Source organism: Stegodyphus dumicola, chromosome 11 (assembly GCF_044657685.1).
Source record: "Stegodyphus dumicola isolate Sdum_Otavi_A_Nest chromosome 11, ASM4465768v1".
In the NCBI taxonomy this organism is placed as follows: domain Eukaryota; kingdom Metazoa; phylum Arthropoda; class Arachnida; order Araneae; family Eresidae; genus Stegodyphus; species Stegodyphus dumicola.
Genome location: NC_140778.1, coordinates 168,397,777 through 168,411,037, shown reverse-complemented (window position 1 = coordinate 168,411,037; position 13,261 = coordinate 168,397,777). Strand labels below are relative to the sequence as shown.

The following is a 13,261-nucleotide window of genomic DNA, read 5'->3' as shown; positions in this document are numbered from 1 at the left end:
TAGAACGTTATAGAATAGTGTTATCAATGGTTATTTAAACCAAACTGCTGTGCGTTTTTAAGGCCGAGCGGTAGCTTTCTAATTAACACGCTGAGTTCGGCGCCGAATTTGCTGTCCTTTCCGTTCAGCCGGCAGCGAGCTAAGCCTTAAAGCTAAGCCGTGTTTTTGTTTAGAATGTTTCAATACATTTCATTAATGCTAAATTTGATCACATTTCATTGAGACTATATTTATTTTTTAACTTATACTGTCGGTTCCGTGGAACGACGCCAGGCAAATAAAAATTCCAGTGCCGGTTCCCAGGGACCGACGCCGGCCACACGGAAAGTTCACTGTCAATCCCCAGAGACCGGCGCCGCGCTCAACGTGTTAAGAAAGTTTCGGGCCGGTAAGTAAATATGTATTTAATTCAAATATATGAATTGATATGTAATCTATATATATGATTGATTGTATTTGAGTTCCATTTCGAATACTCAAAACTTAAACACAAAGAACTAGAGGCAGCAGATACATAAATCAGTTTATTGAACGCAATTTAACAGAATCGTTACAGGTGATGAGATGTGGGTAGCTCACTTCACCACAGAAAACAGCAACTCACAATTGATTGGCGTCACAGGGATCCACGCGCCGGACGATCCTCAGTCTATGCACGGAAATTGAAGTCCACGGTATTCTGGGATAGTAAAGGCATTCTGCTCATTGACGTATTGGCGAGTGGTGCTCCGGTGAAAGCTGATCTTTATTGCGCTTTACTAGAGAACATCTGAAGAGCCATTCAGAACAAATGGTTTGGGATGCTCAGTGCTGGTGTTGTGGTGTCCTACGACAACATCGGACGCATACGGGGAATTCCACAAAATATATGTTGCAGACGTTTCGCTGGGAGATGTCTGACCATCCATTCTATGGCTTCGATCTTGCTGTTAAGTACTTCCACGTGTTATTGCACCTGAAGACGTTCTTGTCTGGGCGCACTTTCCTACAGGTGAAATGTTGCAGACAAATGTGACGGGCTGCCTTTCTTCCCAGGCGACAGACTTCTATGACACTCTAATGGAAATAGGTAACCGACGCTATGACAATTGGTATAGTTCCGATGTTTCTTATGCTGAGAAGTAGCAGAAATATAGCTGTATCTTTTGCAATAGGTTTTTCCAGGTAATAAGACTTTGTTTTTTATGGTTTACGGCAAAGTAATTTTTCGGACGACCCTCTTATTGTTTAAATAATCATTATCAAATGAATATACCTTCATCTAAATCAATATCTAACTCATTGAAATCATCATATATATAAATTTCCTTCTAAATCCAATCAACTTCATCTGCTAATCTAAGACATCTAACTAAGCATAACTACCCAAAACACATCTTCATGTTAAACCATCATATATATATATATTATCATCATCATCGTCATTGAAAATGTCGCCAAATTAAGATAAATCATTATAGCTCAAATCAACTAAATAAAAAGCAGTATCATTTGATCATCGTCTTTATCACCTCAAACTTCTAAATCACCATCAAAATTGTTATCTGAATAACCAAGAAAGAAATTATAAAATTATCACCAGATAATTCAAAACCATCATTTAAATAATCATCATCATCGAAATCATACCTTCAGTTTAAACCGTCGTATATGTCATCATCACCATTATCATCGTCGAGATAGATAAATCATAATCTTCCAGATCATCTAAATAGAAAGCAATATCAACCAAATCATCATCTTCTTCATCCTCATTTAATCATCGTCTTTATTGTCTAACTCCTCTAAAGTATTATATAAATCACTCTCACATCATGTATAAAATCGTCATCAGTCAAAACTATGTCACCATCAAATTCATCTAAATATTTATTATCACTTAATACACATCGTCATTTTAACCATCATGTATATCGCGTCACCATGATCATCGTCAGAATAAGATAAACCATCATCACCCAAATCACAGCAGTCATTCTAAACCATCCTATGTATCATCTTCATCATCATCATTGAAGTCGTCGTCAGAATAAAAAAACTTCACCTAGATACAAAGCCCGATCACCTAAAGTTTTATTATCATCCTACTCAATTATTCATACTCTTCATCACTAAACCATATACTCACGACCACCTAAATAAAAAATCAGCAGCAGTTAATCTAAATTGTCGTCCTCAAAATTCCAGTTAAATTATTCAAATCATCGTCGTTTAAATCATGACTTTTTAGTGTTTCGCTAGTGTGCCGTCAAATAGAGCCAGTTTCATTCAGGTACAGACAGAAGGATATCACCGGAAGTTCACTATCGTTGGTTCAGGTGTAGTAACCAACCGCCCTCAGGAGATGCCAGAGGCTTGGGTACGTAGCCGAAACCTATGCCATCTTAGATAACGTGACACTCGGAAGTGACGTAAGAGTTTGAATAACGTAATGTTTCAAAAAGTTTGGTTTTTGTGACAACGAAAATATTTTTTAAAGTTTCATTTCTTCCGGAAACGACGAATTGTTTTCTTTTTTTTTTAGGCAACAGCCTCTTGAACCCCTTGAAATCTTGTTTGTAATGACATTAAAAATTTCCCTTTTATCATTAAATCTGTATTTGTTTTTAATTGAGCATCTCATTATTTACTGTTTGTTCATTTTGCATAATTTTAATATAATAATAATAAGCCAAATGCAAAATGTTAATCGTTAAAGAGAAATGCGACCAGAGATATAAAATTAAAAATTAAAAGACAAAGAATTAAATTTATATATCAAGTTTTACCAGAATAGAAAAAAAAGAGAAAGGACTTTAAAGAATAGAATAGTTGAAGGGGTGATGAAAGCCAAAACATTTCATAAAATGAGGATTTCTGATATTTGCATTTTCAAATTCTCTACAATTTTAGCTTTCTTAAAACACCGTTCTTTAATCTCTATGGAAATTAGGACTGTACAAAATCTAGCTTTAATTTGTCATTGAATACTTTGATAATTGAGAATTTTTACATAAAATCGCGTTTTCCCCCGAACGTGATTTTTTATACTCGATGTAGTACCTGTTCTCAAGAACTACTGCTCACAGGTATCTGAAATTTTTATACCTTATTTACTACGCTTCCAAATATTTGCCGAAAAGAGCTTTTGATTATAATCAGTGCTAAATTTTACTATGCGTAACAAAATATACTGTAAAATACTCTAAAATTTAAAATGATAAAAAAGCTCTTTTCAGTATATTCAGCTAGGTATTGTGATGTTACTTCCCTTAGCGAAAGACGTTTCCAGAACATTTTATCCGCGAGGGGCGAAAGACGGTTAAAGGAAGGGACGTAGTTACGCCGGAAAACAGAGTGGAGGCAAGCTGGTGGGAAGAATACGAGACTTGTGACTTTTGCGGTTAGACCGGCAGTCATGCCGTGTGCAAAGAGATAACTTAAGCTAAATGTATAGTAGTGGTATTTGTTTTATTGTGTATTGTTTAATAAATTAGTGGATAAAATTTCAAAGCTGATGGAGATTATTTTCCTATTATGGCGAGTGCATGAGAAATGACCGAACCCGCCTCGGACTTGAAACGGCGCGAGGTGCAAATCGGCGCAGTCGATAGGATAAGATTGTGAAAAAGGAAATCACTAAATAGTGAAAATAATAAATAAATATGGTTGTAAAAAGTTACTGAAAGTTATAAAATGAAATTCGGTGATAGTTCACGAATGGATCTACGATGAGAGAAGATTTTTATGACGAAAGAAAATGGCGCGTTTAGGGCCATGTGTGCGAATAAATTCATCCGATTTGTGAAAGCGTGATGTGCTAAAAAGTTAACAGCCAGTGAGTGGTAAAATGGGATCATCAGTGTTCATCATCCTAGTGAAATCATGAAAAGTTAAATCAGGGATAATGTGAATTACCGTGTTGTAATCATGTCAAGTTACGTGCCACTGCAGTGTGCTCATGATTAAAGTTATCAGCGTCAAGTTGTGCTCTTCGTTCGATATTTTCACTATCGGGATCAAAGGTAAGTCCTTCTTAATTTATATATTAACCATATTAACTTAGAAAATTATAATTGTTTTTATGTCTGTTAATAACATGATTCGAATGTCAGGCGTTAAAGCCAGTAGACACCGAGAAAGTATATTTTATATGGAAATGAGAAATTAAGGTTCTTATTTTTATCAAGATATAGGAGATTCTTAGAGCAAGGGAAACGATTATTGAAACATTTGAAAATAATGAAAGGAGTTATGTTTGACCCACCATCGAAAGCTGAGAAATGGCTGTTCTTTTTACATCATGATGAAGTGATTCTTAATCTCTATAAAATATCTGAAGAAGGGAAAATTATTTTGCAGAGTTTAAAAACAAAAGTTAAAAGTTTGATCGCGACTCTCGATGAAATGGATTGATATAACAAAATTGTGATTAAAGACACCGTATTAAAAGAATTCGAGATTCCTCGGAAAAACCGATCGAGGCAGGCTGGTGGCGTGAATACGAGACTTGGTACTTTAGCGATTGGACCGGCAGCCATGCCGTGTGGAAAGAGATTACTTAAAACATGTTTTGCGCGCCTTATATTATGTATATAGTTGAGATTACTTAAAACATGTTTTGCACGCCTTATATTATGTATATAATTAAATGTATACTATACTAGTGATATTTGTTTTATTGTATATTGTGTACCGTTATGTGTAATAAATTAGAGGATAAAATTTCAAAGATAGAGATTATTTTCCTACTATGGCGAGCGCATAGACGAACCTGCCTCGTGCTTGTAAGAGCGCGAGGTGATAGATGTACTTTAATTACGTAAAAACCTTCAAGCCTGTAAGAACAGCAGATTTTCAGAAAAGGTAATCCAAAAATTGCCAATTCAACATTGTTGCTATAGGGTTTCCAACACCCCTTAATGAAAAGGAGTAAAATATTTTTTGAAAAAATGGCATTTATGGAAATACAAAAAAGAAATATGTTTAGCTTATAAGAGTATATAATATTTCTGTAAAATAAATAAAGTGAGAATTTAAAAGCAATTTTTTAAAATAAAAAACCAAAAGGAAATATTTATAGTTTTTAAAATCAGTATTACTTTTGTAAAATGAAAGAACTTAAAATCTTTTTAAAGTAAAAATAGCGAAAAGAAAAATTTAAATTAAAGTTTCACGTTATTAAACTAAATATTGAAGAAAGAAACATTTTTGACACGAGAAAGGGAAAATAAAAGAATTTAAAAGTCAAAATTGCATTTACACAAGTTGCAACTTTGATAGAGATTCGCGTTCCTTTAAGCCTCGGGCGTCTTCCTATGACGGTCGGTTACTATTAAGCTTGTTATTGTAAACTGGCTATTCAAATTACAGTCGGTATGCGCAAAGGGGGCCTGAATCTTCATCCTGAAAAATAAACAAAATTATTGTTACACATCACATAAAAATATCAGTTAAAATGATATTTCAATTCTGAGTCACAAGCATGAGAATATTTGAGAAGGTTACATGGCATACGCAAATAACCAAAATGAAAGGTACTCGAAACGCATGTCTGTGCACTGTCTGCAAAAGTTCAGACCGGATCTTGGTCGTTTGTGGTAGGCATTGACTTGCAAGTACAAATGTGTTTTGAAAAACGTAAATGTTTGCGCTTTGGTACTTTTAAATTTAAAGTCATTTGTTTTGTAAAAATTACGAAGCCTAGCTCTTCATATGTTTCTCCGACACTCATAATTTTATGAGGAAAAAGTTTGCACTCGTTATGAAATAATTTTGAACATAAGTATCTCCGTCTGATTTCGATTGACATCAGTCAATTGTTTTGTGATTTATTTCTTATAACCAAAAGGAAAGTTTCCGAAATGAAGTCTAGGTATTGGAGGAAAGAATAATTAGTAAAATGTAGAAAACTGATACTTTTATTTTCAGCTTTTTTGAAATGAACTCATTATGCAGCGTGCCAAAAAAATTAAAAAGACTTCTCTCAAAATTTAATCTTCAATGTTCTATTTTGGAAATGAAAATACCAATTAACAATAGACAGAACTCGTCCTTGACTTTGTAAATTATTCTAGAAATCCTTGACTTCCTATAGCTGGTAAAAACCTGAAATCTCTTACTAAATTTGGCATGGAATATGCCAGTAAATTTCAAACGTAAAAATGTGCGCCATTTGTTTTTACATAAAATTTCTCATATAAATAATTCTTGGATTAGACTTTTTTTGAAAAGTATCTTGACCCAAAACGTTTAAACTGTTTTCTTAAAACTTTCGTTTGCTATTGAAAATTTTATAAATATAACTAGACTGAGTTTTGAATAAATGAAATTACAACCCATAAGCACCTTGTTGGAACATTTTGTATAAGAAAACGTAATCGCATATAAATCAAGTTCTTATATCGCTTAATTACAATGCATCAGGTCTTTAGTAAATAAAGAAAGCAATAAAATACACATGGTGGTTTGGCAATACCAAAAACATCATATCTCGCAACAGCTCTTCTTGATTATTTCATACCTTAGGAAACACGAGCAAATATGTCAATTGCGGAAACATTGCAGTTTGGCAAGCGATAAGGTGGTGCGCAGGAGAAATGATTATCGGGGAAAATATTTCTTCAAGGTAGGAGGTGATTTGTATTCATTCTGGATGTGGAAGAGAATGTTATTCTAGGACTTCGAGAAATAAGGAACATCATTTGGATAAGAGTGCACTTTCGACCAAAGTGAATTTGCGGAATTAGGAGTCATGTTTCTTCTTTCTGTAGTCATTTGAAGCCGTGGTTCTGATGTCAACATCAAAGACTTAACGATATCACATTTGCTTTTAGTGAAGTGTAGTTCATCCAGTGCTTTCTTCACCAGTAGTTATGGCTTTCGCCGAACGAAACAAACACTATGCAAGTTTCAAATGTTAAGTCATTCAGTTTGCGAAAGAAAATGGAAATCATGCAGGATGGTTTTCGTGAATGCTTCGTACACGAGTGGAAGAGGCATGAAATTTTACAATGATTATTGCGCCAAAGAATAAATGTGTATTGCATAAAGAAGTAATGAAATAGCTTACCGTCGGCGAAAGTGTTGGAAACTGCATTGTAGAAAATCCCCATCATCACTAGAATGGATTAATTGTAACAAGAAACAGCGTACGTTTCTTTGCCTTAAAAATAGAAAAAACGAGTGCAAATGGAAGTGAAAACTCTAAAGCAAACTGAGGTTGTGTATTCGATTTACTTCACGGAATAATTCAGTTCTCCGAGAAAAAGAGATAAAATTTTTTCAAAGGCTTCGAAAATATAGAGATAAAACTTTGATGAGTTTTTAAAAATATGTTAAACTTTATTTACTATCACGTGTTGCAAATATCGATGTCATTCCTGAAGTTTTGATATAGTAGGAGATAAAGAAACAATGATATGAAAGAAAAATAACGGTTAACATAAAATCAATAGGCCAACGAGAAATCTCACCTCACCGTACTGATCTCCTGCTTAGCCGACCGTACGAAATTAAAAGCTCATCGATATCTTGAAAAGAAAGACTTTGCTGAAGTGCAGTTTCCCGAAAGTGTTTTCATCCGTATTCACGAGAAATGATCGGCGGAGAAAAATGTTGTGAAACTGTGGATAAGAAATATTTGGCAAAAGCTTCCTTTTGCCTCAGATAATCAAGAAAGTCTAATACTTTGGGACATGTTCATCCTCCATCTAACGGATAGCACAAATATGTTGTTGAAAGAGTGTTATACAGATATGACAGTTTATCCAAGCGGATTATTGCCATTAGTTCATATATTAGACATATATGTCAATAAATCATCGATAGAATATTTTAAACGTTAGTGGAATACTCGAACAAAAGTGAAGGTGAAAAAACTAATTACAAATGGAGACCAAATACGTCATGTCAGTGCATAAATAGTGTGTCAGTAGATAATAAAATCACGGAATAAAATTAAACCCGTTTAATTTATGTGGTATATCTGACGGTCTAGATGCAACGAAAGATGATTATTTATGTGTGGATCAGAGTAAAAGTTACGGCAAAACTGAAACAGAATTCGATGATGTGCTTGAAGTTATAGATTGAGACGTATATGAGGAACTTGGATCTGTCTATGCAAGTATGGATCAGAGGTGAAGGTGAAAATGAAACAGAATCCGATAACGAAAATTTTTAAGTACATAAACTATGTTATTTCTCTTAAATAAAAAGCATTTAATTACACGCAGAAATCTAATTTTATCTAATTCTAATCACTTTTTCCATATTTCTAAACATAACATTTTTATAGCTGGCGTACAGCGCGTACCCATAAATTTCAATCTTGCATTTTCTTTTAAAAGTGCGCCTTATACGCCTGAATATACTATAGCAAACATAGCTGAAACTTAAGTGATAGAGATATTTACATGCTTGCTGAAGCATTATATTCTGTTTTTTTTTCCCTTCTATTAGTGTATAAATGTTTTCAAAATTTCGATGTTACGTTTTTCAATCTTTGTGTTTAGAAAAGGGATAAAGAATTCAAACTTTTATCTCCGAAAACAAAATTCTAAATCAGATTTCTAATGAAGAAGTGAAATTCTCTATAGCTTTACTTTCCGGACTAATTAAAATTAAGAAAAAGAAGAGAGAAAAAAAATAACTGATTTGGGTAAGCAGAATATTTAGCCATTCAATATCTATTGATGGGAATGTATATAACTCTAATGAATAGTACAGAAATAAGATAAATTTACGTTTCAGTTTGTAGGCCTTACATTTCAAAATGGTTTTAATACAGCTTAAAGAGCATAGCCAAAGATTATGCTCTCAGCCGCTTTTTCAGTAATAACGTCAGAGAATAATTCTTACAGTTACAATGTTTTCAAATAATCCATTCCTTCAAAAGTAATCTATTGTACTAAGATAATGTGTTTTCGAGGGCAGAAAATGAAACAGAACGGCGAGATCCATCAGAGTATGATCCTGTAATGCTTTAACAAATCTTTCGCAGTCTTAAGTAATAGAGAAATGTGGTAGAGCATCATCTTACACTATATTCTTGTATTCATATTATTTGTATTATGTGACTATGTGTCTCTATTCGATGTGTGGGAAAAAAACGTCTCCAACAGGTTTATATATACGATACCATTCAGATAAACGCAAAGGAAACCAACATTTCCATCTAATAATATTCATTTTATTTTAATTATACCATTTTCTAGTTAGATAACCAATTTGTGAGCAAGAATTTGCATCGTAACAGTGAATCATATTGCTGCCAAATTCCAAATATAAAAAACTAAAGCTCACGAATCACAAACCGAGAGTTTCTGTGAGATTTATGAGGTGCGAAGGAATTTCTATTTTGAAAGAAATCGAAATTGATATAAATTCGCTTTATAACATATTATTCAGTTTATTTATCTAATTATATTATGATTCTGATGTAATGTATACACACATTTTAAAAATTATTTCTTTCGCTCATTTCAATTTGTAATCTTGAATTTTTACACTGAAAAAATCCTGAGTAGAGACGGAAACTGTGGTATGTCAAACTGAATTTAAACAAGGTGAAAGCAAATGAAAAGCTAATGTACATACTACAATAGCTTTTAATTTGTTTAGAATTACAATCTTAGTAATGCAAATCATGCTGATTAACACATAATTAAAAGTGGATAAACATTCCTTTTTGAACGTTTCTTTGAACCTTGATATAAAGTTCTATGAATATCTGCAGTTGGATAAGACAGCTCAGGGTCAAACAAATTTTAAAATGAAATTTGTATAAATTAATTTCATGAGTTCAATTATGAAAGATATGCCGTGCAATATTTATTTGCACAATTTAAAGCCAGTAGCACAACATAAATTTATTGTTGAAAAATATTGTCATGTGTAAAGCTATGTGTTAAAAAAGTCAATAAACTGTGACTTTCCAGGTAAAACCGGAAGACCTCGCAGCCATGAAAGGCACTGAAAACATAGATCTGAACTACGAAAGAGTGTACTTAGTTGCTACTAAAATAATACTGGTATCTTAAAGTTAGCATGACTAATTACTAGCTTATAATATATCAGTAGTTACACTTACCGAGCAAAATATTATCAAATGCCGTCCATATACTAAGAACACCATAAAGTTCTTGATAATAAAAATGTTGTTGATAATAAATTTTGGTAAAATGAAGCAGGTATATGATTTATTTGTTCTATTTTTCTTTTCCGGGTCTTGCTTCGTTTGGTTATTAAATCAATCGTTCTACAGTCGGTATCCAGTTCTGGCTCTTTTCGCAGTTCAACCGGTTTCCTTTTCGGGTTTGACAGTTCTTTTCCGGTTCCAGCTTGTCTTTCAGATTTGGAATCTTTTCCGTTTTTTGCTTCTTTTCCAGGTATTGCGTCTTTTCAGACTCCTCTATATTTTCCATTTCTGGCATCTTTTCCGGCTCTTGCTTCTTTTCCAGTTTTTGCATTTTTTCCAGTTCCTTCTTCATTTTCAGGTCTCTCTTTTTTGGTTTTTGCAATTTTTCCCTCAACTTTTGCCTTTCCAGTTCACTTTTGTGTGCTTGTTTTAGCATCTCTTCAATATGTTTCTCCATTTTCAGTTCTTCTTTCTTTTCTAGTTTTTGTATTCCTTCCCGTATTTTCTTCTTTTTCAGTTCTTCTTTCTTTTCTAGTTTTTGAATCCATTCCAGTAATTGCTTCTTTTCCAGTTCTTTCTTCTTTTCTAGTTTCTGTTGCTTTTCCAGTTTTTGTTTGTTTTTCAGTTCTTCCTTCTTTTCCAGTTTTTGCTTCTTTTTCTGCTCTTGTTTCATTTTCATTTCTTGCTTCTTTTCCAATTTTTGCTTCTTTTTCAGTTCTTGCTTCTGTTCTAATTCTTGTATCTTTTCCTGTTCCTGCTTCTTTTCTAGTTTTTGTATCTCTTCCAGCTTTTGTTTCTTTTTCAGTTCTTGCTTCTTTTCTAGTTTTTGTGTCATTTCCAGTTTTCTCTTGTTTTCGAGTTCTTGCTTCTTTTCCAGTTTCTCCTTCTTTTCCTGTTCTTCCTTTTTATTCAGTTTTTGATTCTTTTCCAGTTTTTGCATCTTTTCCGGTTCTCGCTTCTTTTCCAGTTCCTTCTCGTTTTCCAGTTCTTTCTCGTTTTCCAGTTTTTGCTCCTTTTCATGATCACAAGGAGGATTTTCCAATCTACAAAAAAATCGGTATATCTTTATTTCATTAGTAAAATAGTGAAAGTAATGCAATGACGATCACGTTTAACATGTACAACACTTCCATATTTAGATACTATATAACACTTTTGGCTCAGTTTCATAGGGAAAAAACTCCCCGTAGATTATTGCCTGGCAGAATTGTTTTCTGCAAAGGGTGAATTTGTTGTTTTCGTTGTTCTGACCTAAAGCCAAGCAGATAAGTTAAAGTATTTTGCGTTATTTGTATGCAATAAGCGGCCTCCATGAATCTCACGTAGAGCGTAATAATTTGCAAAGTTTCAGTGCCTTACTTTTCCTTACTTAATTTTTACATAAGTTGCAATAATAATAACAGAAATAATAAACAGGTGGCTTAAAAACAGAGGGAAACAATGACGAAAATTGCAAAATAGGAGGAAAAAAGGAAACTGAAATGAAAAGGGAAACAACTACAAACAAAGGATGGGAAAAGCATTTTAGAAGATATACACGTAACGTTCTTTCTGAATCAGCCAAACCTGTATTTTAACGAGTCTCTTTGCATCGCTGGCTGCACAGATTTCAAATTTTCTCTCGTTATTCAAAATTCGGATCATATTGCTGGTCTTTTTCGTAGTCCATCAGAGCCGCACTAGGATTTTTGCCACCATTTGTTTCAATTGAAACTTTTATTCTCATTCTTCAGTTGCATTCTTAAAGTTTATTTATTTATACAGGAAGAAAGAAAGAAATCAATCAAATCAAAGTAAATTAGGAAAAGATATACCTGTTTTCTCCTATATTTATTGTTCCCTGTAATTTCTTTTGCCTGTTGCATTAAATTTATTGAAGGAAAATTTACAAAATCATTCAAAATGTATTTCCTAAATCCTTATGCGAATTTAGCCCTTCTGATCATTTCGGCCACACTTTAATGGCTTTTACAATTTGATGTTTGAATATTGACAGCTGCCTATACTGAAATATGCTCTCCATTGTCCTCGAAAAAAGAAAAATTAAAGTTCCAGGTAATTTTGCAATGAAGGACACATATATCTTATTTGAAGGGCAAGAGGAAAAGAAAAAGATATTTTCGGATGGGAATATGTAGCATTTTAAACACCGTGTTCGTAAATGTCATCATATAGTAGCAACACTTGAGTCATATGTAATTATACACATATATGAGAGAGACGACGATGACGAAAAATTAAATGGCAAAACATGGCCGAAAACACTTTCCTGGCCGGTGCAAACAACACAAAACACAAGAAAGATCGGACACCAGTTACGCTTAGCACAAGAGAAATTAAAAAGTAGGAACAAAATTAGACACTTATGGACCTCAAAAAAGGTGTTCGAAATTACGACCTGCACCCTGTTACGGGTATCCCATCTCTCGTACATCCAACATGAGATGCTCTGGAAAATACCGTGCATCCCCAGGACTTTACCAGCACCTGCCACAATATGTGCCACAAGTTCCTGTTGGACTTCTAACTGGGGTTTCGTGCACTTATGTGTTGAAGTACCCCGAGACGAACTGATAATGCAAGTTAGTTCTCGTGATCTTGCTGAACAATGCACTGGACTATCTCTACCAAACCCATGTTTAGGATACGTTCCGAAGGAACTTTCGAATACTTTCTTTGATGGCGATCCCCTGCTTTTGTTCTTATTTCTTGGTTTCCGCTGCGCTAAGGAAAATAAAAAAATATCTTTACAATGTTCGTACCATATTTTTCTTGTGTTGTCTCTCGTCACTATGGGCCAGGAAAGCGTTTCCGACAATGCATTGCAATAAACGATTATATATATATATATATAAACAATATATATACACGATATATATATATATATATAATCTTATAAACATATGTTACCGTGAAAGACCGAAATTGGAGAATATCGACATTCACCGGAGAATGTCAACATTCACCAAATACGTCGGTGAAAGATCAAATATTGCATTACATTCTTCTACATTCGGACCCTCACCGGTGTACTTCGATAATCACAGATATGCTCTGGTGTAGATTGAAAAGAGCGGAGTATATGTACACTTTGTTATTGCAAAAGGAAGTGTTCCACAAATAAATGCAGTTGTAAAAGCA

At 33.7% G+C, this 13,261-nt stretch overlaps 1 protein-coding gene across 1 annotated transcript in view; it reads right to left on the bottom strand.

Annotated features, from left to right (window-relative positions):
- Nucleotides 1-506: 506 nt before the first annotated feature.
- LOC146994834 (uncharacterized) overlaps nucleotides 507-13,261 on the bottom strand; it is a 37,597-nt gene continuing 24,842 nt past the window's right edge. The window contains exons 2-3 of the mRNA XM_085826222.1: nucleotides 10,073-11,163; nucleotides 507-5,385 (exon numbers count right to left, since the gene is read on the bottom strand). Of these exons, the coding sequence (XP_085682348.1) occupies nucleotides 10,227-11,060 (834 nt within the window). The 5' untranslated portion in view covers nucleotides 11,061-11,163 and the 3' untranslated portion in view covers nucleotides 507-5,385; nucleotides 10,073-10,226. The remainder of the gene's footprint in view (nucleotides 5,386-10,072; nucleotides 11,164-13,261) is intronic.